Source organism: Danio aesculapii, chromosome 24, assembly GCF_903798145.1.
Source record: "Danio aesculapii chromosome 24, fDanAes4.1, whole genome shotgun sequence".
NCBI lineage: Eukaryota > Metazoa > Chordata > Actinopteri > Cypriniformes > Danionidae > Danio > Danio aesculapii.
Window position 1 is genome coordinate 17576613 of NC_079458.1, and position 27500 is coordinate 17604112.

Sequence of the window (27500 nt, forward strand, 5' to 3'; positions counted from 1 at the left end):
TGGGAAACACCCATACACACTCTTACATACACATACAATACGAACATTTTAGCCTACCCAATTCACCTGTACCACGTGTTTGAAACCGGAGGAAACCCACGCCAACACGGGGAGAACATGCAAACTCAACACAGAAATGCCAACTGACCCAGCCGAAGCTCGAACCAGCGACCTTCTTGCTGTGAGGCGATCGTGCTACCCACTGTGTCACCGTGACACGCAGGGAAAATAATAATAATAAAATAAAATACATTTTAAACAGACAGAAATAAACAAATTTTATTGAACAAAGAGAATTAAACAAGAATTTCCTTATTATTCCCTACTGTATTTCCTTATTTCCAGATTATCTCTGTATATTCACAGGCACTCTTGATTCTGGAGGTAATTAGCAATATAATAACTTTAATTCCGAAATGGTTAATGCATTTTAAATTGACCAAAACATTTCAAATGTTGTACAGCAGGCTCAGCTTTACTGATTTGTCCATTCACATTTTTATCATCACACGATCTTTCATAACAAAACCACATGACTTTTTTTTTTTAATGCGCATACTGGAATTTGATAAACCTACGCATAAGTTTATGAGTAGGATATTATACGCATTTTCAAAATTTATGCGCATCTTGCCATTTCCATCAACCAATTTTTTTATGCTCATATACAAATTGCGCGTAAAAATAGGTGGATGGAAACATAGCTATTGTCAAAAAAAAATTGAAATTAGAATTTACCGGATAAATCTTATGTAAAACTTTCAAATGTATTTCTTTTGCCTTATTGGTGTTGGGCGATTAATGGTTGTCCATATTTCAAAATCGTGACATCCCTAGTATCATTGACCAACAGCGTCCTCCTATGCTCGGCGGTCAGACCCTGACACTGATGTTCTATGTCTATGTGCAGGGCATGTGTGCTGTGTGTCGCTTGTTTGTGCTAATGTTTGGCTATGTCTCCAGATCTCTCTGGCAGATGGTATTTAATCTTCTCTGGCCATCTGGACTGACTTTCTCTCGCTTTGCGGACACCCACTCTTGCCTCTTTTTACCTCTCTCTCTCTCCATCTCTCCATCTCCTTCTCTTTCTGCAGTCATTCTGGTGAGAGAGTGCCGAGACATCATGCTGTCTTTTATCTACTCTGACTCACTCTTCCAGCACGGCCCTGCACACCTGATTCACAGAACTTGCCTGACTGTTATTAAGTAACAAACGTGGTTTAAATATGACTCAGAGCATTTTAATATACTGCAGAATCTGTTATTAGCATGCATTGCTATTACTGTCGCGCGTAGTGAAGGTTGAGGATTCGAATGATGTAGTAAATGAACATTAATGATGCCTCAAATTGTGGCAGAGAAGCGTGATGTTAAGGCGCGGTCACATTAGCAAAATTTAGCCAGCAAAGTGGTCTATTGTTTATTGTCAGCAGTGACGCACACAAAGGCACCACTTTCAGATTGAGTAACATTTTGTCAGCACTTCAATTCAATGCGAAATCTCAGTTCAACACAACTTTCTCATGACTCATTATATCATGAGATATGGTTTTGATGCATTTAGATGATCAGAATAAACCATCTAAAAGTCTTTGAATAATCATAATGCTAAAACTAAACCTGATGTTGGTAATTTATCTTTGAGGAGTAAAACGCTCTTCACGGATTATCAAATGTACAGATGAACCAGAATTATTAGCCCTACTGTTGAAATTCCTTTGAAAAAGCCATTTGAATTCCTTTGGGGGAGTCCATGCTTCAGGACCAGCGTAACCTGAGAAGAAATAGGGCCGAGAGAAAGGAGCTGGATAGCTGAGGAGAAACTAAAGAGAGAGGAGTTTCTCCAAACTCTGGGAACATTTTGGGTTTGGGTCTCCAAACTCGTTGCCATTCGGTCCTCAACTGACTGAGAGATCCGACGATGAAGTGGCGGGAGCCTTACGGAGGAATCAATCCATTAGTTCGTCTTCTGGTGACTTTTTCAGCTAGCGTAATCTTTTTTTCCCTCCTGCTCCGCTCCCTCTTCTGTGGACGGTAGCAGGCTCTGGCTCTTCGCAGACGTCAGTGACTCCCCCGGCCTTCTCTTTGGATGGCTCTTACGGCTCTTTCCCCACCGGTGGTGAGTCCCACGTCCCCTGCTCCTTACCATGCTGGGAGACAGCAGTGGGCCACCCTAGCACCTTGGGGTAGAGGTTTCCATTCGCGTGAATAAATTTCTGAATAAAATATGGTCACAAACTCTGGTGTAATTTGAACGGGAGCTCCCGAGATGTTTTATGGGAAGCATATTTAATCGGTATACATTTTACATTCTTCCTTGGCCCAATATGTACTTGCCATGTGTATAGAAATAATACTGATATGACATATGGAACACAATCTGTAGTTGGCAAATATATGAAGTGGATATGTTAGGAAATCTGACTTTGAAAGAGTCAGTGGCAGTGCCTTACCAGCCACATACCTCACCGCACGTCACGTGGCACTCATGTCTCATGTCTCATCACAAAAGGGCAAACAAAACTGACATTTAGCCTGCAATCCTTACACAACACTACAATATTTTCTGTTATCTCTTTTTTGGTAGTGCCCAATTTTAATGTGAGATTTTGGAAATCAGATCTAAATTCAGTGGGAACGGTCGGGTAGAAAACTAGGCAGGTTGGACAGCGGGTGAACAAAGCCTGAATATACGGCAGGATCAGTCAGATGTGGAAAAAAACCTGGAGGAAGCGGGATTAAAAATCCAGTCCCGCGCAGATTTCTACCTTGGGGCAGACGAAAGCGTTTCTCCCCACTCAGTTAACACCCAAACACTCGCTCTCCCTCTCAGCAGCGAGGGCATGCGGACAATGTGTCCCTCCTTCTGCAAGGTTTTCGGCACCACTAATAATATTAACGGCCACCTCGGCGCCTGGGAAGAAGGAGGTGGAGAACTGACACACTTTTAAAATAATTTAATAACTAATTAAACAAACAAACGAATTGGCAAACTAAAAGCAACAGTCACGTAATATGTTCGGGCCCTGTCCTCTTTTGTCTAGCACTGGCGTCTCTCCTCCTTTTAGCTTCCGGGGCTCCTCCGTGAGACTCGAGGTAGGTGATGCGGCCAGGTGTCTCTGATTGTCTCACTCATGCCACCCGCCTTGTAGACCCTCACGGCTCTCGGCCCTCCCTCATTTGCCACAATTAGTTTACTCCAAAAAAAATTGTCATTAATTAATCATCCTACAAAATCCCTGAAACCTTTGTTCTTCATTGGAACACAAATTCAAATATTTCCGCAAGTTTCCTTTCTTTTTCAAAATGTCTCATCAGAAGAATTAGATTTGCCTGCTCAATTGATTGTTTTTACAAGGACTTGTTTTATACTTTAAGCTTTACGTGAATGGACTTTAACCAGAGGCACAGTAATCTTTTCTAAAAATATCCCCATCTCTCTTTGTGAGGTGAACTTAAATCGTACTTTTTTGAAACCACATGGGGATGAGCGCATGATGCATTTTAAGTTGAATTATACCTTTTATAAAAGGAAGCTGACTTTTGGATAAAACTGTGTAACATGAATCATATTATTTGCATCAGCAAAGCATATCACATTTTTACATTTCTTTTCAAGGCTATAATAACCTTGCATACAGTTCCAATTGCCTCAGTTTTTAATATCCCTGGTACTTCTTTCCTGTAAACTTTTTGTTTGACTTTATTTGACTATTGACATAATATAGAATGTATATTTGTTTTTCCAGACAAATTGGATCCCATTAGAGAGTCTGTACACCATCTTAATGTGAATGTGTTTACAGTGTTTGTTTACATTTCTGTAAACCGTGGGCTTTTTCTGGTTTACACTTTACTGCAGTGTTTCTTCCTGTTTCCCACCAAATATTCTGTTTACTTTCAGTTACGGGTCTTGTGGTCCTGCATCAATTGGTATTAAATTCCCATAATAGCCTCTGGATTGATTAAAAATGTGATTCTGTTTACTGACAGATCTATTAAGGCTCATTTGCACACGATGGCTGATGGCGTGACCAGTCGGTGATTCAGTCGCATTCCCCTCCCCACCCCATCCTCAGTCCCAGCGGTGTCGTGATGGGTCACAGCTGGTGACTTGCAGTCCTCTAATGCTTTGAGGATCAATAAAGCTTGCTGGGAGTGATGGCCTTTTCTGTCTGTTTGCTGGATCAGTGGATCAACACACATTCAATCACATAAATGCGTTTGTATTGGTGGTTACAAAGGCTGTCAGTCTCAATGTATTTTATACTGTAAAAATTATACTGTAAGAAATATATTAAATGGCCTTACCCCACCCCTACCTCAACCCAAACCCAAACAGGAAACCTCTGGCAAATTTTGAATGTCTAAAGATACCATTGAGTATGTTTGGAATTACAAGGACATAAAGCATGTCCTCATAAACCATCCCAGCAAACAATTTTGTGTTTAATAGATGTCTAATAGACCTCTAAATATAGACAGCTTGGCTAAAAAAAAGGCTATACTTAGGCTGTAGGTGAAAATTTAATAGACATCTAATGTTGCGTTCACACCAGATGCGGAAGAAGCGTCAAGTGCAAGTGATTTACATGTTAAGTCAATGCAAAGACGTGAATAGACATCCTGCGGTGCGATATGTGCAAATGAGGCGGCGCGAATGAAGTGGTGCAAGTTGAGCATTTTGCTTGATTGACGCTCGTTTCACGCGAATCTGAACTTCAGCTGACATTCGCACCATGTTAACCAATCAGCGTGATTATGATATAGCACCTGTTGTTGCTGTCCTGGAGAAAAATCCACTTGCCGACACCAGACAACAGTTCATCAAACTGGGCTCGGCTCAGTCAGAAGCACCGCTGAAAGCCTCCATCATCCAGGTTAAGTTTCTGGAGGATTTTATGAGCTCACAGAGCTGGGTGCACCTCAGAATGGATCTTGTGGACTCAGACAAGGCTCCAAAGAATCAACGCTGTTTTTCAGCCTTTACAAAGCACATAAACACAGCTAATCTCTCAATAAAATCCATGTTAGCCATTTAGCATCAAAGCTAGAATCACCGGGCAGACAGAAGCCCTGCCCATGACGCGAATCTGTGTCTATTGTGAAGTGAATTCGACGCACGAAAGAAGTTTTGGCCTATTCTTAGATGTCTATTAGATTTTCACTGACAGCCCAAATTTAGCCTTGTTTTAGCCAAGACGACTATGTTTAGACGTCTATTAGACATCTATTAGACATCTTTTAAAAACAAAAAATGCTTTCTGGAATATGTCATACCCATGTCATTATACAAGTTTCTGTCCTCATAAACGACCTCAATGTTGTGTCATACTCATGTCGTTATACAAATTTCTGTCCTTGTAAACCAAACAAACCAGTCTGTACACACATATACACTGAGGTTATACTGGGTAATGGTATTAATTCTCACTAGAGGCTTCCTGTGGATCTCTCATTGTGAAGCTCTTTCCTCTACCATCCCACATAACCTGGACACAAAGCAGTGTGACGGCACTCTGCATGTGTGAGAGCGAGAGTGGGTGTGTGTCAGGGACGTGGCGTGTGACTGCGGAGCGATACGAGACCCTCGCAATCCGAGACCCTCGCAATCCGTGTTGGTTAAATTCTGCTCTTTGTTTCGGACTGAATAAGTGTGGGAGAGTTGATTCATCTTCTTTCCTCTGCTCAAGAGCTGCATGGACGGACTCTCATTAGCACTGCAGACTCAGAGCCTCATACAGTATGTGGGTTGGAGGCTGGGGGGAGGGGGGTGGTCGGAACCGGAAGGTCTTCTGTATCTCGGGGTGATCGTGAGGGGGCAACTTGCAATAAAGCCTCATTATACAGGGCTCAACAATAAGGATTTGTTTCTGCTGGCCCGGTCAGCAAGTATATCAGGTTTTAACTGCACTGCTATGATATCATTGATGCATTTTTTTTCTTTCGTTTTTTAGATTAATATAGGTTTTTTAGCCTATATTAAGTTGTTGGGGTAAAAAAATCTGATCAGGTCAGCACTTTTACCTGTATTTTTTTTATGGTTGACTGTTTTATATATATATATATATATATATATATATATATATATATATATATATATATATATATATATATATATATATATATATATATATATATAGTTAGTCAGAATTATAGGCCCCCCCTGAATTATTAGCCCCCCTGTTTATTTTTTCCCCCCAATTTCTGTTTATTAGAGAGATTCTTTCAACACATTTCTAAACATAATAGTTTTATTAACTCATTTCTAATAACTGATTTTTTTTTATGTTTGCCATGATGACTGTAAATAATGTTTTACTAGATATTTTTCAAGACACTTCTATACTGCTTAAAGTGACATTTAAAGGCTTAACTAGGTTAGTTAGGCAGGTTAGGGTAATTAGGCAAGTTATTGTATAACGATAATTTGTTCTGTAGACTATCGAAAAAAATATAGCTTAAAGGGGATAATAATTTTGAACTTAAAATTCTTCATAAAAAATTAAAAACTGCTTTTATTCTAGCCGAAATAAAACAAATATTATCAGACATACGGTGAAAATTTCCTCGTTCTGTTAAACATAATGTGGGAAATATTTAAAAAGGAAAAAAATTCAAATGGGGCTAATAATTCTGACTTATATATATATTGACTAGCAATGTAGAGATTGGCGACGTGCTGTGAGAGACTAGCAATGTAGAGATTGGCGACGTGCTATGAGAGACTAGCGGTGTCGAGATTAGCAATGTGCTGTGAGAGACTAGCGGTGTGGAGATTAGCGATGTGCTGTGAGAGACTAGCGGTGTAGAGATTGGCGACGTGCTGTGAGAGACTAGCGGTGTGGAGATTAGCGATGTGCTGTGAGAGACTAGCGGTGTAGAGATTGGCGACGTGCTGTGAGAGACTAGCGGTGTGGAGATTAGCGACGTGCTGTGAGAGACTAGCAATGTAGAGATTGGCGACGTGCTGTGAGAGACTAGCGGAGAGAATAGCTTTGTAAAGACTAGCGATTTGTCCTGTGAGAGAATAGCTTTGTAAAGACTAGCGATTTGTCCTCTGCGTGACTAGCGATTTGTCCTGTGAGAGAATAGCATTGTAAAGACTAGCGATTTGTCCTGTGAGAGAATAGCGGTGTGGAGACTAGTGGTATGTCCTGTGAGAGACTAGCAATGTAGAGATTGGCGACGTGCTGTGAGAGACTAGCGGAGAGAATAGCTTTGTAAAGACTAGCGATTTGTCCTGTGAGAGAATAGCTTTGTAAAGACTAGCGATTTGTCCTCTGCGTGACTAGCGATTTGTCCTGTGAGAGAATAGCATTGTAAAGACTAGCGATTTGTCCTGTGAGAGAATAGCATTGTAAAGACTAGCGATTTGTCCTGTGAGAGAATAGCGGTGTGGAGACTAGTGGTATGTCCTGTGAGAGACTAGCAATGTAGAGATTGGCGACGTGCTGTGAGAGACTAGCGGAGAGAATAGCTTTGTAAAGACTAGCGATTTGTCCTGTGCGTGACTAGCGATTTGTCCTGTGAGAGAATAGCTTTGTAAAGACTAGCGATTTGTCCTCTGCGTGACTAGCGATTTGTCCTGTGAGAGAATAGCATTGTAAAGACTAGCGATTTGTCCTGTGAGAGAATAGCAGTGTGGAGACTAGTGGTATGTCCTGTGAGGGACTAGCAAAGGTGTGCTGTGAGAGACAAGCATTGTAGAGACTAGCGATTTGTTCTGTGAGAGACTAGAATTATAGAGACTAGCGATGTAGAGGCTAGCAACATGTGCTGTGAGAGCCTAGCATTGTAAAGACTAGCATTTTAGAGACTAGCGATTTGTCCTGTGAGAGACTAGCATTGTAGAGACTATGGACATGTGTTGAAAAAGACTAGCATTGTAGAGACCAGCGATTTGTCCTGTAAGAGACTAGTATTGTAGAGACTAGCGACATGTGTTGAAAAAGACTAGCATTGTAGAGACAAGCGATTTGTCCTGTGAGAGACTAGCATAGTAGAGACTAGCGACATGTGCTGTGAAAGACTAGCGATGTGGAGACTAGTGGTGTGTCCTGTGAAGGACTAGCAAAGGTGTGCTGTGAGAGACTATCATTATAGAGATTAGCAATGTGTGCTGTGAGAGCCTAGCAGTGTAGAGACGAGTGATTTGTCCTGTGAGAGACTAGCATTGTAGAGGCTAGCAGCGCACTGTGAGAGACTAGCATTGTATAGACGAGCGACGTGTGCCTTGAGAGACTGGCAGTGTATTCCATGAGAGACTGGTGATTGTAGAGACGATTGTAGAGAGGTGTGTCCTTTAAGAAGCCAGCAACCAGGGCTTAATTTGTGTCTACATCCTCGGGTAACATGCCCAATCCGTTACCGCGATCTGCTCCGGGACCTCGCAATTCATAAATTAATCACTGCTAGCAACCATGTGCTGTGAGAGACTAGAGATGTAGAGACTAGCGACGTGTCCTGTGAGAGACTAGCAGTGTGTCCTGTGAGAGACTAGCAGTGAGTCCTGTGAGAGTCTAGCAGTGTGCTGTTGCCGCAGATGTGCTGAAGTCATTCAAAGCAAGTGTCTCTATACTTTCTTCTCATTTTTGAATGCTGTAACCTTCAGTAATGTTCGTTGTATTCTATAGAGAGAATACTCTGTTGATAGGACATTAATAGTTCCACCAAGTGGTCTGAAAGTCTGGTCCTGGTCTGGTCTCAAAGTTTGATCCTTTGGGCTGTTTTTTTATTGTTAAGCCCTGTTCTGTACAGCCAAGATGAACACATGATAGAGGAATGTGGAAAAAAACAAGGAAAGTCAAATGGCAGCCAAAGAGGAAATCGAAGGCAGAGGAAGAGAAGCTGTTTTACTAGAGAGATTGTGGAGGGAGGATGGTTGTTGAAATGTTATTGAGATCTAGAGAGGGGAATCCGTTAATCTTGTCTCTGTTGGCTTTAATGTGAACATCTTCTTCACCAGCACTCAGTCTGCAGTTAAAATGCACTCTATTTCATATACATCAGTGGCCCGGTGCCACAACTGCAGTAATTGTGAATGACTCCAGTGAGTGTTTTGATAAGACAGGCACGTCTGGGAAGCAGCGGGACAGAATGACTGAGAAAATGCTGCTATTTTCTGCAGTGTGCTGTGTCAGGATGAGTATTAGTGCTGTCTGTTGTATGAGGGACATGTTATGGGAAAGTTTATTAGGCATCTAATAGGCAAGCAAGGCTGTAAAATGTGTGTGTGCGTGCGTGCGTATATACATTTTTTTTTATAATATATACTAATATAATAATTAATAAATAATATATATTTAATATAATATTGAATATAAATTATTCTTCTTGATGTTGTTGTTGTTATTATTATTATCATAGTATATAATATACATATTTTAGCTTATGTTTTATTGAATTTTTACATTTGTTAAAATATATACAGTTGAAGTCAGAATTATTAGCCCCCTTTTGAATTTTATTTATTTTTTTAATATTTCTCATGACAGAACAACAGAACAAGGAAATTTTTACAGTATGTCTGATAATATTTTTTCCTTTTTTTTTATTTTGCCTAGAATAAAAGCGGTTTTAAAAAACATTTTAAAGTCAAAATTATTAGCTCCTTTTAGCTATACTTTTTTCGATAGTCTCCAGAACAAATCATCATTATACAATAACTTGCCTAATTCCCCTTACCTGCCTAGTTAACCTAGTTTAGCCTTTAAATATCAGCTTAAGCTGTATAGAAGTGTCTTGAAAAATATCTAGTCTAATATTATTTAGTGGTCCCTCATTAAGCGATAGAGTTACGTTCTAAAAATAGCCCACAAAAGGTGAAATCCACAAAGTAGTCTGCTTTATTTTTTACAATTATTATAGATGTTTTAAGGCTGTAAAACCCCTCACTACACACTTTATACACTTTTCTTAACGCATTAGCATAAACATTTTCGCACCTTTTAAACATTCCTTTAACTTCTATCTTCCTTTAGCATGTCCAGAAGTCCAATTTTGGACTTCTTTGGATGGTTAGTATCTTCCTCTGCCTTTTTGGTATTACCGCAGGTGCCTTTGGCGATGCAGAATGTTTTGTCAACATTATGGGGTTTGTTCAGGAGAAAACTTGCAAACATGCAGTAGGGCTGCACGATTCTGGCAAAAATGTGAATCACGTGAATAATTTTTTTTTTTTGCTTAAAATCAAGATCACGATTTTCTCACCATTCTGTAGATGTAAAATAAAGATTAATATGATTAGCCTATTATTATTGTTAATTCTCAAACATATGGTAAAACAACAATAATAATATTAGGCCTATGTGGTAAAACAACAATGATAATATTAGGCCTATGTGGTAAAACAACTATAATAATATTAGGCCTATGTGGTAAAACAACAATAATAATATTAGGGCTATGTTTAGGTCTACTGTTGCTTAAAATGCTAAATTTTGTATAGTCATTATGGTGATCTTATGGTGAACAGACTTTCAATATGTCCTGTTTGTCAATTCACAGTAAAATGATGAAATCAGAATATAACTATTCATAATTCTGAAGTTGATTTATTATGTTTGTTTAAGACATGTGCCTGCCATCTGCCCTTGACAACCTTATTAGACCATTATATTTCCATTTTATATATAGGCTAGGGTTGTTATACTGACACAGTAAACCTTTATTTTCATCCACAACACTATGTTTTTGCTATGAAAGAAAAAAATATATTAAATGCTTGTCGTAATCTTAACTCTAAAATGCGATATGATCATTTAAATGATGTGCGCACAGGTTTCACTTTCACTTCCGAGTTTGGCTCATGGCTGCGGTCACTGTGAGAAAAAAAACACAAATCAAACCTCCCGCACGGCCCTCAAACGATCGATCTGATCGAACTGAACGCTATTTACAACTTTATTACCTGTTGTTCACAGCCTATGCAGGTTGTGTTCACTAAAGTAAGCGTCTTTGACGGGCACGCGCGCGTTAGCTCACGTGTGGTTTTGCGGCCGCAAATACATCATTACATGAAGACAGAAATGACATTTTTGGGTGAATTATACCTTATAAATACAGTATGTGACACTTTAACACCATTTGAGGGTGTCCATGTTGTTGTGAAGACTTGTGTGACTGCCTTGCTTCTCTCCTGACCTTGAAAATATAATTGGCTGAATCGTAGAAAAGCTGAATTAAGATCGTGCGTAGGGTCAAATCGAGATCGTGATCTTTTTTCGATTAATCGTGCAGCCCTAACATACATTACAGCACTTTAGAGTCACACTGCTAGTGATCAAATATTTACGTCAATTTAGCGAGCGGAACGCATTCTTTATTGTACAGGAGACACGGCATGGAGGACATTGATTGAAAATGGTCTACAGCCTGTCAGGGCGCAGAACACAATGTGCTGTATAAAAGCATGTCAAATTACACACACACAAAAAATCAGCAAAACTGTGAGACCACGAATGGTGTACCGGATTATAGCGAGAGATTACTATTTAACATTAGATTGCCAACAAAACTATAAAGTGAAGACAAATATATTTATAACGAACTGACTTGGAAAAAAAAGTTAAAATAAATAAAATGAACAAAACTGTTCAAAGGTTTAACAGTTTATGTTTTAGTAAGTCTCTTTTAATATGCTCATTTCTAATACATTTTATAATATTATACATTTTGAAAACATTCTAAAACCACGTGTAAAAACACATTTTGTTTATGTCTCTACTGTCACTATAGATTAATTGTATTATTTATGTTGTAAAAACATTTTAATATCTTAAAAACAAATAAAATGTATGAGAAAGTCAAATATACAGTTAAAGTCAGAGTTATTAGCCCCCCTGTTTATTTTTTTAACCGATTTTTGTTTAACGGAGAGATGTTTTCAGCACAGTTCTAAACATAATAGTTTTAATAACTCATATTTAATAACTGATTTGTTTTATATTTGCCATGATGACAGTAAATAATATTTGACTAGATAATTTTCAACACACTTCTATACAGCTTAAAGTGACATTTAAAGGCTTAACTAGGTTAATTAGTTTAACTAGGCAGGGTAATGAGGCAAGTTATTGTATAACGATGGTTTGTTCTGTAGACTATCGGGAAAAAAATTTGCTTAAAGGTGCTAATAATAATTTTGACCTTAAAATGTTTTTTTAATAATTAAAAACTGCTTTTATCCTAGCCAAAATAAAACAAGTAAGACTTTCTCCAGAAGAAAAAATATTATCAGACATACTGTGAAAATTTCCTTGCTCTGTTAAACATCATTTGGGAAATATTTAAAAAAGAAAAAAAAAATTCAAAGGGGGCTAATAATTCTGACTTTAACATATATATGTTTGTTTATTTAGATTTATTTTTTTACAAACTTTCTTTTATACAAATATTGCATAATGTTGTTTAAGAGCCAACACCAAAACACAATTTTTACTGAATTCCGCTACCATTACAGTCGAAACATTTTATCTCTGGATCACTAAGCTAGTGATTCTATGCCTAACCTACTTCACAGCTCTGCGCTCTCTGTGCTGTTTATTATTCTCAAACATAAAGAACCAGCAGAGTTGGTCGCATTTCCCTGCGAGGCGAGCGGGAGACAGGGATGATGTCTGAGAGCATGTTGGGAGGCAGTGTTGGCTCATTTCCACGTGCTAGAGGAGGATTTGACATCTCTGTGAGGTCAGGATCTGAGAGTGACGTAATGCTCTCTGACTTCCTGAGAGCTTTTCAAGAGCAGGGGGCTGATGGGAGGGTTCCTGCTCTGTCATTCAGCACAGGAAGTTGGTTGAAGCAGATGAAAAAATAACGCCCAACTTTGAACTCGATCCGGCGCCACATGACCTGGTTTGTAGATTCAGTCTCAGCTGGAGAAGATCTGCTGTGGCTCATTTTTCTTGACATTTATCTTATAATCTCATTTGTCTTTCCTACAGGAAATATGGTTCTGTCCCCGACATATGCGTTTTAGCATTGTTATACATTATTACGTTCCATTCTTTCCATTATTACTGCGTTGCTGATGTGAAATTTTAACTACAATTAAAATAAAACTTAAAATACCTTTTAAAAAATCATTTAAAAATATCTCCCACTAAAATATTAAGAATATTCAGTTATTATATTGAAGTTAAATTGAATTTACTAATATACAAGTCATTTAATGTTGATTCCTAGTCAAAAGATGCTATTATATTTTTTATGTTAACATTTTTTTTTATAATTCTCCCAATAAATTATTTTATATATCCTGAAATAATAATAATAATAAAAAAAAAAAAAAAAAAAAAAAAAAAAAATATATATATATATATATATATATATATATATATATATATATATATATATATATACATATATACATATATACATATACATATACATATATATATATACATATACATATACACATATATATATACATATATATATATATATATATATATATATATATATATATATATATATATATATATATACATATATACATATATATATATATATATGATTGATATATATATGATTCGATTTGCGCCTTCTGATTGGTTCTCTGGACATAGCGGCTTTTGCTGTCAAAGGCAAGTGGAGTTTAGAGGCTTTTGCCAACAAACTGTTATTTCTGAACGAGCTGACGCATCGATTTAGATGATTTGAAGCAAAAATATTTGTTAAACATGTACTACGTGACCTAAAGCATTCGCTCAATGTCATTAGCTCATTTTTGGCAGAAATGGCATTTAGCAGCTTTTGCATCTGAACTCTTCATATGTTCCTGGCTGATATACAGTAGTGATGCTCTCTCTGGAAAGATGTGCCTCTTCCTGTGCAGGTGTTGCCTAGGAAAGCAGAGCAGGACATGCTCTAATCTCGCTGCAGACATGCAGCTGTAGGCCCTTCCTGGGCAGGCATTTCCTTTCGTTTGTCTTTTGTATGCATGTTCCACTGTACAACAGTCTAAATGACCACTCCTGCTATGCTGGATGAGGGTTCTGGTTTAACCGTCCACAGCAGAGTGACTGACATGTAGACAGGACCATGCTGAAAATGTTTCCCCTGCGCATCAAGCAAAGAAACGCACGGGTAGGAGCTCTTTGTTGTTGTCCGTTTGAAATATTAATGAGTTTGATGGTAAATGTTGTCATGTTTTGCAGCTCACATGTCCTTTCTTTAGGTTAAGCGGAGAGACATTAAAACTGTCACTATTGAGATTTTTCCACTTGTCATGCAGTGTATAAGGTAGCTGTTTATGAAGATCAAAAGTCAGCAAAGTTTTAAAGGTCACATTTTCTCATAAAAGAAAAGTTTGAATCTGAACTTCAAAAATAAATCCTGTGCTCTGGTTTCCACCATAGTCCAAAGACATGCAGTATAGGTGAAATGAGTAAAACAAAAATTGGCCATAGTGTATGAAAGTGTGTGTGAATGAGATAGTGTATGGGTGTTTCCCAATGCTGGGTTGCAGCTGGAAGGGTATCCGCTACGTAAAACATATGCCAGAGTAATTGGCGGTTCGTTCCGCTGTGGTGACCCCTGATGCAAATCACAAAAGTTCAACTAAATTTTATATTTTTTGTTTCTTTTTTTCCTCTGTTACAATTTTGGGTAATATTTCTCTCTAACATTAATTTGGATGTGCCCATTTCTGAAACGTGATCTTAAGTTATTTTGTTAAATTAGCTCTAGTTTTGGCTTCGGTACTGACTACACACAAATATATTATTGTATAGCATCCTATAGAAAATATTCATTTAAAAGAGATCTGTGAGCGGTGTACTTATTTATGCTGAGCACTGTATATAGGAATATCACAATTTTACCACTGTGAAACGTCCTGCTTTTGATTGACTGACTAACTTTGGCTTGATTAATTAGTTCTTCCCATTTCGTCAAACTCTGGTTTATAATTAAAGCGTGAAATCAATGCTTTCTTTACTGTCTTATGCTGGCTTCACACCACTTGGGAATTTAAAGTCTACATGAACCAGAGGTTTTATTTCAGTATGTTGATGTACTTCCAACTGAAACTGAATATTGAGTGGGGGGAGCTTTTCTTTTGCACATAATTTCCTCAAACGTTAAAAGAGAGTATTAAAATGCAGTAGCTGTAGAAGCCCTCGTGTTGACGTCAACAGAAGGAACGCCACTCTAAACGGAAACAAATCAGCAGACTTTAATTGAAGATTATCAAAACAAACAAATTTTCTGTCATTGGATTAACTTGCACCGACTAATTAATCACCTTAAGAATAACAATGTGAGCTATCCAAATAAAGATGGAAATTTTATTTTGATTTCAAGCGGGCTTTAAGTATTTGACGATATATAACATAACGATAATGATATATATTTCGATATAAGTTGTTAATGCTTTCAGATTTAAAAGAGTACCACAACAATGAAGCCACAAAATTTAGAGGGTCCATTAATGACAACATTTTTCAGTACATCTCTAATATCAACACACTATTAGATTCTCATTGTGGCACATTTCTGCTATGTGATTGGCTTTTAGATCAAAATAGAGTTAAAAAACGTCCAGAGCTTATCATTGTTATTGACACAAATTTGATCATGATTTGATATAATATCGTTTATCGGCCCAGCCTTAATTTGACAATGTATGTATATTTGCATATGTAATATTGAGTACTGATGAAGCCTCTAGAGCTGAAATTCATGGTATTGAGTGTTTTGTTTTTCACATGTGCTGTAAGCTATTAACCAATCACACCAGACTGAGGCCCCGTTTACACTAGTGCGTTTTAGTTTTAAAACGGTGTTTTAGAATGAAAACGATCTGCGTCCACACTAGCGTTTCACCCAGCGTTTCTGAACAACTCTCCGTCTACACCAAAACACTGAAAACGCACATCATGTGACCACACACACACACTCTGGCATGCGCTGCAGCATATCAAGCCAAATGAGAGCTGTGCTCGTCGGAGTGTTCATCTAGGATTTACCGCTGGATCTAATCTCACTGTATTTGTTAAATGTGACTTTTAATTCATCTTGTTGTCTATATCTAACAACATATTCCCCGACTTTGGTCTTCTGAATCTATTACTTGTTCTAACGTTTTTAGCTGAGTGCAAAGATAAGTTAATAATTAATGTAACCACGTACATTCTGTATAAAGACTAATTGCTTGCCGTTATTTCCTATAATGTATAAACTTATTGGATGTTATACTTTTATAATGGCCATTATTGATTATTAAAACTGATATTTAGCAAAAGAGAGGGTAAGTTTCATGTTTTCAATGAAAATAAAAGGAGGCAGTAATGTTATCGGCTCCGTTTTGTTATGAATACGCATACAGTGAAGATGACGGCAGCACGATGCCTCAGCATGATTTCTGCTGTCTGTTAAGTTGTTAATATCCAAATGAAAATATCAGTTCCTTATATCATGTTTTCATTTTATTGTTAAGAAAGTGAAACAACGTATCCAGGGTGATGTGAATAAGGTTATAAAGTACACTGTTCCCTTTGAAGATTTATCGACATGTCCTCGGGAGTCTGTTTTCCATATCAACCTTGCGAAGTCTGAACTTACAGAGGATGCAGGACTGAACTGTGTGTGTAGGCTACTTAATATTGAGGAAAAGCCCCAATCAGAGAGGTGAATATCTGCAGCCACGCCTCCATTTTCAGATGTTTTGGTTTTTCCCCCATCCACACTGAGATGGAGCAGCAGCGTTTTAGAATGAAAACGGCCTCTTCAGCGTTTCCAAAACTCTCGAAAACTCTGCCGTTGTGTGGACGGATGGTGTAACCGTAGCAAAACTTATGCGTTTTAAAACGAAAACGCATTAGTGTAAACGGGGCCTTAGAGATCTGACCAATCAGAGTAAGCTCTTGGAAAGGAACGATTTACACAGTGCAAATCTATAAGTTGATTGTTTGAGATAATGAGAAATGAGTCAGTCTCAATTGTATATGACCTTGGATCCATGCAAATCTATTGTACGAGACCTCCAAAAGAAAACTAGGGACTTAAAATAGCACAATAGTGGCACTTTAATAAATGTTTCTTATGTATATGGGAAGAGGCTTGAAAGAGGAAACTGTTGATGTATTGAGGATGTAGATGGAACAATGTGGTGTATTTTTTTGTGGGGGATTCTTGCTCGTTGGAGCTTCATGCAGGAAGAACCACATCAAAGTGCTGAAACATTAATTTTTCACAAGCACGAAGGAATCTCCCTCGGATTTGCTCTGCTTTATCAGAGGCCTCACTTTCTACTAATTCTATTTCAGAGTTTGTGTTATGTATGTGTTCTTTTGTTGGGTCTTTCTCTAATGAGTAAAGGATTTGCCCTCGAGAGTGAAAGTTCAGCATGGCCTGAACTTAGCAATTAGTGGACTTGGCTTCAGAAAAAGGCCCCAGAGAAGCAATTTTAATGGGGACATTGACAGTTGCTTTATGTAGACCAGCATTTGGGTGTTTGTGACTGAGACCTGGTTTTGTTGCACAGTCTGTATATAGGTCAGAAATAAAAGGGAATGTTCATGTATCAAAACAAAAATATTGTGATATAGCTGTGTATTTATTTATTTTTTGTTTTGTGCATTGTGCAAATATATCTGTAAGACTGAATTAAATGTTTTTCAGTCATGTTTTGACCTTTTATTTTTTTATGGATGTTTTTGTTTGATATAATAAACTTAATGCATTTAATATGTTCACTGTTTTTTCTAAACCACTTTTGTAAATTTAAAGGAGATGTAGGGCTGGGCGTTAAAATCGGTATCAGTATTTATTTGCCGAAGGCTATTGTCAATATCGATTACAAAAAAAAAAGTTTGGTATGAAGTTTCAGTATGAAGCGATATAGTTTTATTAAAATGTGGCTGCTCAGCACTCGCCTTGGAAGCGATACCAATAAGCTTAGAAACATGTAAGTTTGTCATTTCCAATGGAGACATGTGACTTGCACGACTCTCATATGGGAGCATTTTCCAGGCACACTTAGTTGAAAACATCTCAACTTTTCTGAATGCGAGCACACCGCGATCCATGTAAGTAGGACTAACCATTCTGCTTCACACTTTCTATGGAATATACACATTTCAGTAATAACGGCAGACTAATTACCTGTGACAAACAAAGTGCATCCAAACACTGCAGTGCTTTTTACTATTCTGCATAAACTTGTATTGGAGCAGCAATGGTTTGTCTGATTGTCATCCTCTGAGAAAACGGTCGATGGTCGCCTAGTTATGAGAAACACCAGGGGAGCGCGAGTGCAAATCGCAATGAAAGTGGGGAAGAACACCACGTGTTCGCGCTTGTCACAGTGAGGAGATTGTAAATAAATAAGTATGTAATGGTGCATTCACATGGGGCTTCAGCGTCAACGCTTGACAAAGGGCGTGTCTGAAGTTGGGGCTGACTCAATCGTCATTGCAGCGCCAGCCAATAAAATTAGTCCGCAATCGGCTACTGTTCGAGCTGGGGTATTTGCATAAAGTGATCTGATTTGCTAACGCATCCGTTTGCGCTTGAAAAGTTGAGAAATCTCCAACTTCTGCCGCAAGCAACAGTGCTAAAGCAGCGCTGACTGATCCACAATTCAGTTCGGCAACACTTGACGTCACCCATACAAAGTGAATGGGAAGCATTGACGCTGACGCCCAGTGTGAAAGGGGCGTAAGGATGTCGCCAGAGTGGCTTTTTGGTTTCTTTTCTTGTGCATCCAAGCCACTAGCACCCCATCTGAAAGAGTTTTTTTTTTTGCATAGGGAGTAATGTCATCCAACTTGACAATTTGCAATGTTGCAATATGCATTTGAATAATGATGGCTGGTTCCTTTACTTGAAAGCTCAGATTTGATTATCATAATTTGTTAGATTTATCAGTTTGAGGTTTATTGTATCAGTATTATTCACACCTCGAAGTTTACTTTGATTGTTCAGTATTTACGCTTTACCATTGCACACACTTTGTAACATTTTATTTATCAAGTTTTATATTTATTTTATTATAAAGCGATTAGATATTTTGTTTAAATATTTTTGTTTTTGACTATTAAAACTATTTGCCTCAGTAATGTTGGTAAATTAAAATTAAGTGGTTAAAAAAATCCTAATATTCCTAAATGGATTGTTAAAAATATTCAAGAATTATCGAAAAATTGATATGAAACATGATATCGTGATTTTTTTTTTGTTTGTTTTGCAATATCGCCCAGCCCAATCATTTGTAATGTAATGTGCATTTATTGTGCATGGTCATACACTCGAATTGCTTTACAATCATACAGGGGGTCCTTGCCACCAGTGCGCTGCATCCACCTGGTGCCAGTGCGTTCACCACACAGCAGCTGCAGGTGGGGAGGAGAGACAGTGACTATGTTTACATGGACAACAGGAATCTATTTTATTTGCCCTAATCTGAATAAGCCGGAATAGTTGTCAGCTCATTTCACTGTGGCGACCCCTGATAAATAAGGCACTAAGCCAAAGAAAGATGAATAATTTGTGTCCATGTAAACGTACTCTGTGATACAACCAATTGAGTGGATGAGGATGATAGGTAAGGGCCCTACATCCTTCATAACACAATATCAATTTAATTGATAGCAAATGAAATATGTATAGTGTACATGCAGTCTGCATATAATAAATCAAATCACTTTTACAAGCGAAGTTTATTTATAAACTAATTTCGAGAGGATCACATGCTTATGATTACTTGTGACTGGTCCTGCATTATTTAATTCATGATTCATCAATCAGACGACTCTTAAGCCACTTTAAATACCCTAAGTTCCATATAACAGCCATCTTTATTTTAAAGAATCCCCACTTCCACCCCTACTCCTCCTCTTTTCCTAGATGGGTGACACGGTGGCCCAGTGGTTAGCACTGTTGCCTCACAGCAAGAGCGTCACTGGTTCTAGTCCTTACCAAGCCAGCCGAGGTTTCTGTGCAGAGTTTACACGTTCTCCCCATGCCCACGTGGGTTTCCCCCGGGTTCCCCGGTTTCCTCCCACCCTCCAAAAACAAGTAACTTAAGTTAATTGACTAATCCAAATCGGCATCATAGATGTACTCCTAGTAAGTAGTTATCTCTTAAGAGCAATCACTATCTGTTCATTAGCTACTACAGCAGGGGAGTTCTTGAGATCTACCTGAGCTCAAACTCCCCTCTCGCCTTGCAAATGGGAGGGAGCCCAGGGCTTGAGGATCTTATGAGCTCAGGGCTCTCTCCCGGGACAGCATGCCAAACAAGCTTTATAATGAATTATCAACTAAGTGTGAACCCTTGAAATAAAGTAAATAAAGTTACAAATGTGTTATTCAGCACCTTGTTTTGCAGAATTTTATTTGAATTTAATAACAATAAATTCAATAAACAAGTGATATAATCACTTCAAAATGCACATTAACGCAGTGTGATGGAAACTCAGCTATTCATTCCTGATTGTCTACTTGGTGTACATGCATGTGTGTGTGCCAGGGAGAGAGAGTGTGCGCACACAAGTCTTGTCTTTCTGACATCTGTCAAGATCAGATTGACATTTAGATTTTTCTGTATTAGCTAAAAAGACAGTGCCTTCATTTCTTTTCTTTCTTTCTTTTCATTTTTCTTCCTTTCTTTCTCTTTTATGTTTTCTTTGTTCACAAATAGCACAGAAATCATCAGGAAGTTGAGATTGTTGAGTTGGACACAACGCCCAGAGGAAACATTTGAAAAAATATAACCCAGTCTGCATTATTGTGATTGTGTACCTCCCAAAGGAGCCTGGAAAGCAGATTATCAGGTTTTTGTTTTTGACTCGTCATGGCTGGGTTCAAAACACTGTCCTCTGACAACCACAGAAACCCAAACTGCATACTCAGATTTGTGTGTGTCCTGGTTGTCTTTTTAGATTAGCCTTTCAGTTCGCTAAAGTATTACAGGAGGTTCAGTTCTGTGGGCCAAAGCTTTGAGTGTGGCCATGGTTCTGGACAGTAGCTCACTTATAATTGATTAGCTCTATTGATCTTCCTGTCCCCCTCTCGGAAATGTATGAATAAATTATGGCTTCATCTCTCTTCCATTTGCTTTACGTAGAAATCTTTTTGTCTTTAAAAAAAAAGGCACACACTGCATTTTTCCTTTACAATATGAATCGATGGATATGTTATTGATGGAATGTGTAATTACTTGTGCTTGGCGGGGTATTATAGTTAACCAAAACCACAAAGCAAAAACTGTTATTGTAATTTGGGTCACACTACAGTGACCCAATGTTAGTAATGTTTTTGCTAGCATAAACTAAGAAAGAACAATACTTATAATCATTGTAATAATAGCACAACACTCACTGATTAATACATAGCATGACACTGTCACTGACACACCTGTCGACTCTCCTGTTTTTCCCGGGATTCTCCATTATTTTACAATTCTGTCCCACTATCATCCCGTAAAGGTATTTTCCCATATTTCTCCTGTAATTTTAATCTTTCTATGAAGGGTGACAATAAATATCAAAGCTGACCTCCCTTTATGCAACCCATACCGCCGAACCACCAAAGGACGCCCCTTGCTCTTAAATGTGAATCTGTTCTGTGCTTTCATTTTATTTAGGTATGAAAACACTTGAAGTAAATATAAAAATGGTGGGGTTGCCTTCCTTTTGATTACAGATGCTGTTGCCTCAGTGCGTGACTGTCAGACGCGCTCAATAGTGATGAATAGACAATGTCCCAAACAGATTCTGTACAAGCAATTTAAAGCGGAGCAAAAGTGGACACTGGGTGCGTGTTAAACAGACATATACACATAATGATAATCATAATAATAATAATAATAATAATAATATCTAAACATGTCGATCTTAAGGTTGGGTGGGTTTTCTTTTAAAGGAAGCAAATTTTGTCTTAAATGAACATAAATAGTTAGAGAAGCAATTGAATGCTTTCATTATTTCTTATTTCATTATTTCTTATTTATTGTAATAAATGAAAAATCTAAATGAGAGATGCATTCACTGCTCTTTAATCAGAAAATTTTAATTATACAGTGGATAAAAGGTTAATGCAATTTGAAACTTGATTCAATTTCTTTATGATAGCTATTATTATAATAGGCTAAATTATGAAATTTATTTGCAGCTATATCCCTTATTTTTACATCCCAATGTTGACAGGTATGCACTGATTATTAAAATCCAACAGTTGCACTTGTTAACATTAATAAATCCAGCTATTTTATTTTCATTAAATAACATTAACTGAGATGAATAAAGTCTGTAATAAATGCATTGTTCATGTTCGTAATTAACTAATTAACATTAACTAATGACATTTTATTATAAAGTGTTACTAGCTTGTTTGTTTTTGTTCTTCTTATCATTCATTTTATTGTTTGTTTATTAACATTTAGTTTACCATACAAGTAAATAACCTAAAATAACTAATATACATATTTAAATTGTAATATTTTGTATTTGTACTTTTTTATTCATTAACAATTATTTAAAAACAATAAAATAACAAACACAACAAAATGTGTACTTTGATATAAATGCAACAAAATGTTAATTACACATTAATTCAATTTAGCAATAAAAATGACAGTAGTCACTTATCCATAACCCTACTTTTAAATGTAATTTAATTTTCCAAAAACAACACTGCTAATAGCACTTAAAGATAACAGATTTAATATTAAAAAGGGTTATTTTTTAAATAAATATTATTAGCAAAAATATATATTATATAGTTGTAGATTGTAATTTTTATATTAACAAAAACAAGCAATATGCAATTAGTTTTTTGTCCAAACTTCAGACAATTGTACTTACTGTTTGCACACAAACAAAGCATTTGCAATTTGCTTAAGTCAATAAGAAATGACAATCTGATGTGAACGATGAGCCAATTGTTCAGCAATTTTTAACTTGAAAATTGATTTAAAATACAATTTTTATTGGAGAATTGAGCCAAAGCAATTGAGGAAAACTGCAACTAATGAAATTTTAGTAAAGTGTGACCATTTGAAAGAAATGTTAAACATAAAATAATTATTTTAATAGCCTATTTGTTTTTATGTTAATCGCCTTCTTATCAATTATTTTATCATTTATGTTTATTAACATTAAGTTTACCATACAAGTAAATAATCTAAAATAGCTGATATACATATTTATTTGTATGTTGTCCTGGAGTTGTTTTGTTTTAATGTGATGTTCAGATGTTTAGATGTCTTTTTTTAATGTTGGGAAAAACCCAATAAAATTTATTATTTTTTAATAAAATAAAATAAATCATAATAAAAAAAAATAAAAAAATGCTTTTATTACTATTACCATTATTAATAATAATAATAATAATAATAATAATAATAAAAATAATAATAATAATAATAATAATAATAATAATAATATCAATGATAATGATGATGATGATGATGATTAATATTAGAGTGATTTTTGATTGTGTGACTAAGACTGGAGTAATGAAGCCGAAAAATCATTTTTAAAATCACTGGAATAAATTCTTAAATTAAATTATAAACTACTTTTGTACAGTTCTTTTATAGTGCAATAACATTTCACAATCTTTACTGTCTTTTGATGAAATGAATGCAGAATATAGAAAAAATTATAAAATAATAACAACCACAACAAAATTACAAAATTTTGTACTTCAATTTGTAATGCAAACAAGATATTAAAAATTAGACATTAATTCAATTAGCAGCATAAATTGCAGTAGTTTTTCATTTATAACTCTTAAATGTCATTTTCAAAATACAACACCACTAATAGCACGACAAGATAATAGATTTAATCATAAAAATGTTTATTTTTTTCATTAATTAAAAAAAAAAGTTTGAGGGCTAATGCTGTGAGCAAATGTCACAAACTAAATACAATCTTCTCTTGCCTGCGAGCGTCACTGCTCAACATGACTCTATTTAATGTTATCTTAATGCTCTCAGACCTTATGTCGTGCTTTATTTTAGTGCATTATTGCAGTGATCCTCAACCTTTTTATCACCGCAGACCGGTCAATGCTTGGCAATTTTATTGTGGACTGGGGGGGGGGGGGGGGGGGGTGACCATCAACCGTTATTCAGAGGATGACAAGCTGACAAAACATTGCTGTCACTCTGATACAAGTTTTATTTTTGCAGAAAATTACAAAGCATTGCAGTGTTTGGGTGTTTGTCTGAGATTATTAGTCTACCGAAATGTGTATATTCAATACAAGCTGAAGCTGATCGGTCTGGTCATGTGACTCGCTGTGCACTTGTGGCATTCATTCAACTGGGTGCGTCTGTATGGCGCGAACGTCCATTGGAAATAACTAACTTGCGTGGACTCTAGAAAAGACGCGAAATGCGAACAGCCCCTTTTTTTAGAGGCTGCTGTCATTTGCGATTCCCAGCAGTTGATCTTCTTGCATAGACATGGTGGATTCACCTGATTTGTTGACTTTATTGTATTCGTCTACTATGAGTTCCCACAATGCATCAACCCCTGATGTCTTTATAGACTTTTTTTTATCTCATAATCAAGCTGTCTGCTTTATCCGTTCTGTCAACCTCTCACTCCTGCCATTCACTGCGACTGACCTTGAGATTCATCAGTACAATGAGAGAAACTGGATCCTCAAAGATTTCCCAGCTGTCTCTCTGAGGTCAGAAACCTGCTCCATTGAGTTGCATAACCTCACACACGCACACAAAGCTCACAGCGCCGTCCAAATCGGACAGAGTTCGCCTCACTCCGCTTCTGTTTGCTGGCACCTGACTTATCGTAATAGGAAACCCTCTTCGTATGATGATAATGTGCTCTTTTCGGAGCTGTCGGATGAGCTTGTGTCATCTGAGTGGAAAACAGTGAGTGCGGCGTGCTGTTTATGGAGCAAAGAGTTCGCCTTTCTGACTTCAAGGGCCATCCGAGCTGTTAATTGTGTTGCGCAAGCGGCTTTAGTGAAACTGACTCCCAGAATTCCATACATGCAGCTGACAGGATCTGTGAGCGTGGAGAGGTGGAAAATAGAGTTGGGGTGGATTGTATGGAGAATCCCATAAGCTAGTATTGTCCCTCAGCAATGTCCTCTTGAGTAATCAATGGTGTAAAAAGGAAATTGGCTTTCCTATGATGAACTGATGTATTGGTCTGACTCATTATTCAGACATTGTTTGGAGAATTTCCCCCTTGTATTGAGTATTTGGAATCTATGAACTTTGGACTGTGAACAATGGATAATACTCTTTTTCTTTTTTTCAAATCAAAGTTTTTGATCCTGTTGCCCCAGAATGTACTCAAGTGTTTTTTTGTGTATACAATATAAAATACGGTTTGATTTCATTTTTAGACCCATTTTCATTAATTTATATGAAGAAAATTACAGTTGTATGTTTATACATCTGTATGCATGGGTCATGTAAAATACAAAAAAATGTAAAAATATACAAATATTTAAATAAAATATCTAAAGCTATGTGTATACTGGTGGTGGGCCGTTATCGGTGTTTTTGGGCGATTAAAAAAATGTTGCCGTTAATCTATTCTCAATGTTGAGTTGGGAGCTGGGTCTATTCTACGCAAGCTATGATGACTTTCACCTTGATATTTCAGCGCAGATGTATACCTGGCTGAATTGCACTGTAGGTGGCGAGAAGGAGTCTTCGAACCTGTGTGTATTCCTACTGTGAAATTACCACATTAAACATAAGTGCTGTTCACTAGAGTGAATCTGATTAATGTTAGCTCCACATCTAACTATCAAGCACCTGTAGAGTTAATGCGTTTGAGTAAAACATATACAAATAAAATGGAGCGGGTGCTTTTTAAAATGAATGGCGGTGAATGAAAGTCAAACCGGTGAGCCGTCTGACAAAAAAGTTCCCTTCTGAATCAAATCAGCAGGATGCCCTTCTGGATCTTTCACTTACTTGAAAGACACTACTGACTACGCTTACATGGACATTATGTAGGCCTACAGTTCAAAACTCATGTTTAACTCTATAAATAGTTAGTGAACACAAGTACATCTTATTGAACAGAATTTATTTTCATCACCAATTATCATAGTAGAACAGTTTCTCAAGCAGTTTGGAAACAGGGGATGAGGCCCTGGTCTAATGAGCCACCTGGCTTGAGAAACCCATTCTCAAAGACTTACTTTTAGTCATTATTTGGGTAGCACACATATTCTGAATGCCTTCGGCAGAATTCAAATGAGCCATTTTAATGTAGATTAATCTAGAATACTTCTAAGATTACGGTGAGATTAATCTAGATTTTAAAAAATTAATCTATGCCCACCTTTAGTGTATACATAACAAATCTAAATTTGTGTATGTAAAACGTTTAGTATATTGCAATATTTAATATTAATTATAAAAATTATAAAAAATATATATATTCATTTACCACTCTCCTTTAGTTCCCTTCTCATTTGCTCAACTTTTGTGAAAAAGCCATTCTATGACTTAAAGAAGTTGTCAGTGATACAAAAAATGTTTAGTCAAGTCTGGAATTTACGCAGTGATCTCATCACTGTGATGTTGCTTCAAAATTCCTTTTAAACAAGAACAGCAAATTTGCTCTAAACAACACAAAAACAATAAATTTTCACTTGTTAGTGAAATATGTGTCCCAATAGTATTTTTAGCAACGTGGCACATAAATGTCTGTGTTTTAGGGTTTCGTGACCCTTTACGATTATTTAGTTAGTTTTCTGAAGGTGCAACGGTTCTATAACAAACCTTTTTTCAAGTCGTGGCAGTTCAAAAACATTTGTCTGTAGAACTTGTATATCAAAAGTTGAGTAAACAAAAAAAAGTTAAAGGGAACTGGTACTAAAAAGTAGTTATGCTAATAGTTAGTTTAAATTAAAGGGCACCTATGATGAAAAATCTACTTTTAAAGCTGTTTGGACAGACATGTGTGTAGATATAGTGTATAGACAGTTTTCAAATTGAACGCAACGTAGGAGTGCGAAGCTAAACGCTCTCTCTCTCTCTCTCTCTCTCTCTCTCTCTCTCTCTCTCTCTCTCTCTCTCTCTCTCTCTCTCTCTCTCTCTCTCTCTATTTCTCTATTTCTCACAAACGCGATGTGAGATCTGCTTCCTGAGGCAGCCAAGGGCGGCGACTGAGGCGTGTTGCTGATAGGCACATAAGAACGCTAGGCGGGGAGGACCTGCCTTAAAAGCCCAGTACAAAAAAACAGCAACCAAGTTTTACCGGCTATAATACAGACACTTGAAAAAGCTATAATAAATATTCTGATGGGTGTTTTGAGCTGAAACTTTACAGACACATTCTGGGGACACAAAAGCCTTATATTAAATCTGAAAAAAGGGCTAACCTAGGTGCCCTTTAAAACAAGGAGTCAATCCCAACAAAACATTTATTCCAAAGAGCAACTTGAAGAATTGTAAAACATATATTGCCTGTTTACATCAAATACATAAATTAGTTAACCATTGTTTACTATCATTGCATCAAATTACGTAAAACATTGGGCTCTATTTT

The 27500-nt window shown here is 36.9% G+C and overlaps 1 protein-coding gene across 2 annotated transcripts in view; it reads left to right on the forward strand.

Annotated features, from left to right (window-relative positions):
- The window catches only part of rps6ka3b (ribosomal protein S6 kinase, polypeptide 3b), a 98366-nt gene that overhangs the window by 29824 nt on the left and 41042 nt on the right, over positions 1-27500 (forward strand). Inside the window, exon 1 of one of the 2 annotated variants that reach the window (XM_056450804.1) lies at positions 14032-14088. The exons of the other annotated variant lie outside the window; for it this stretch is intronic. Within the exon in view, the coding sequence (XP_056306779.1) occupies positions 14044-14088 (45 nt within the window). The 5' untranslated portion in view covers positions 14032-14043. Of the gene's footprint in view, positions 1-14031; positions 14089-27500 lie in introns of those variants that run through there. 2 annotated transcript variants of the gene reach the window in all.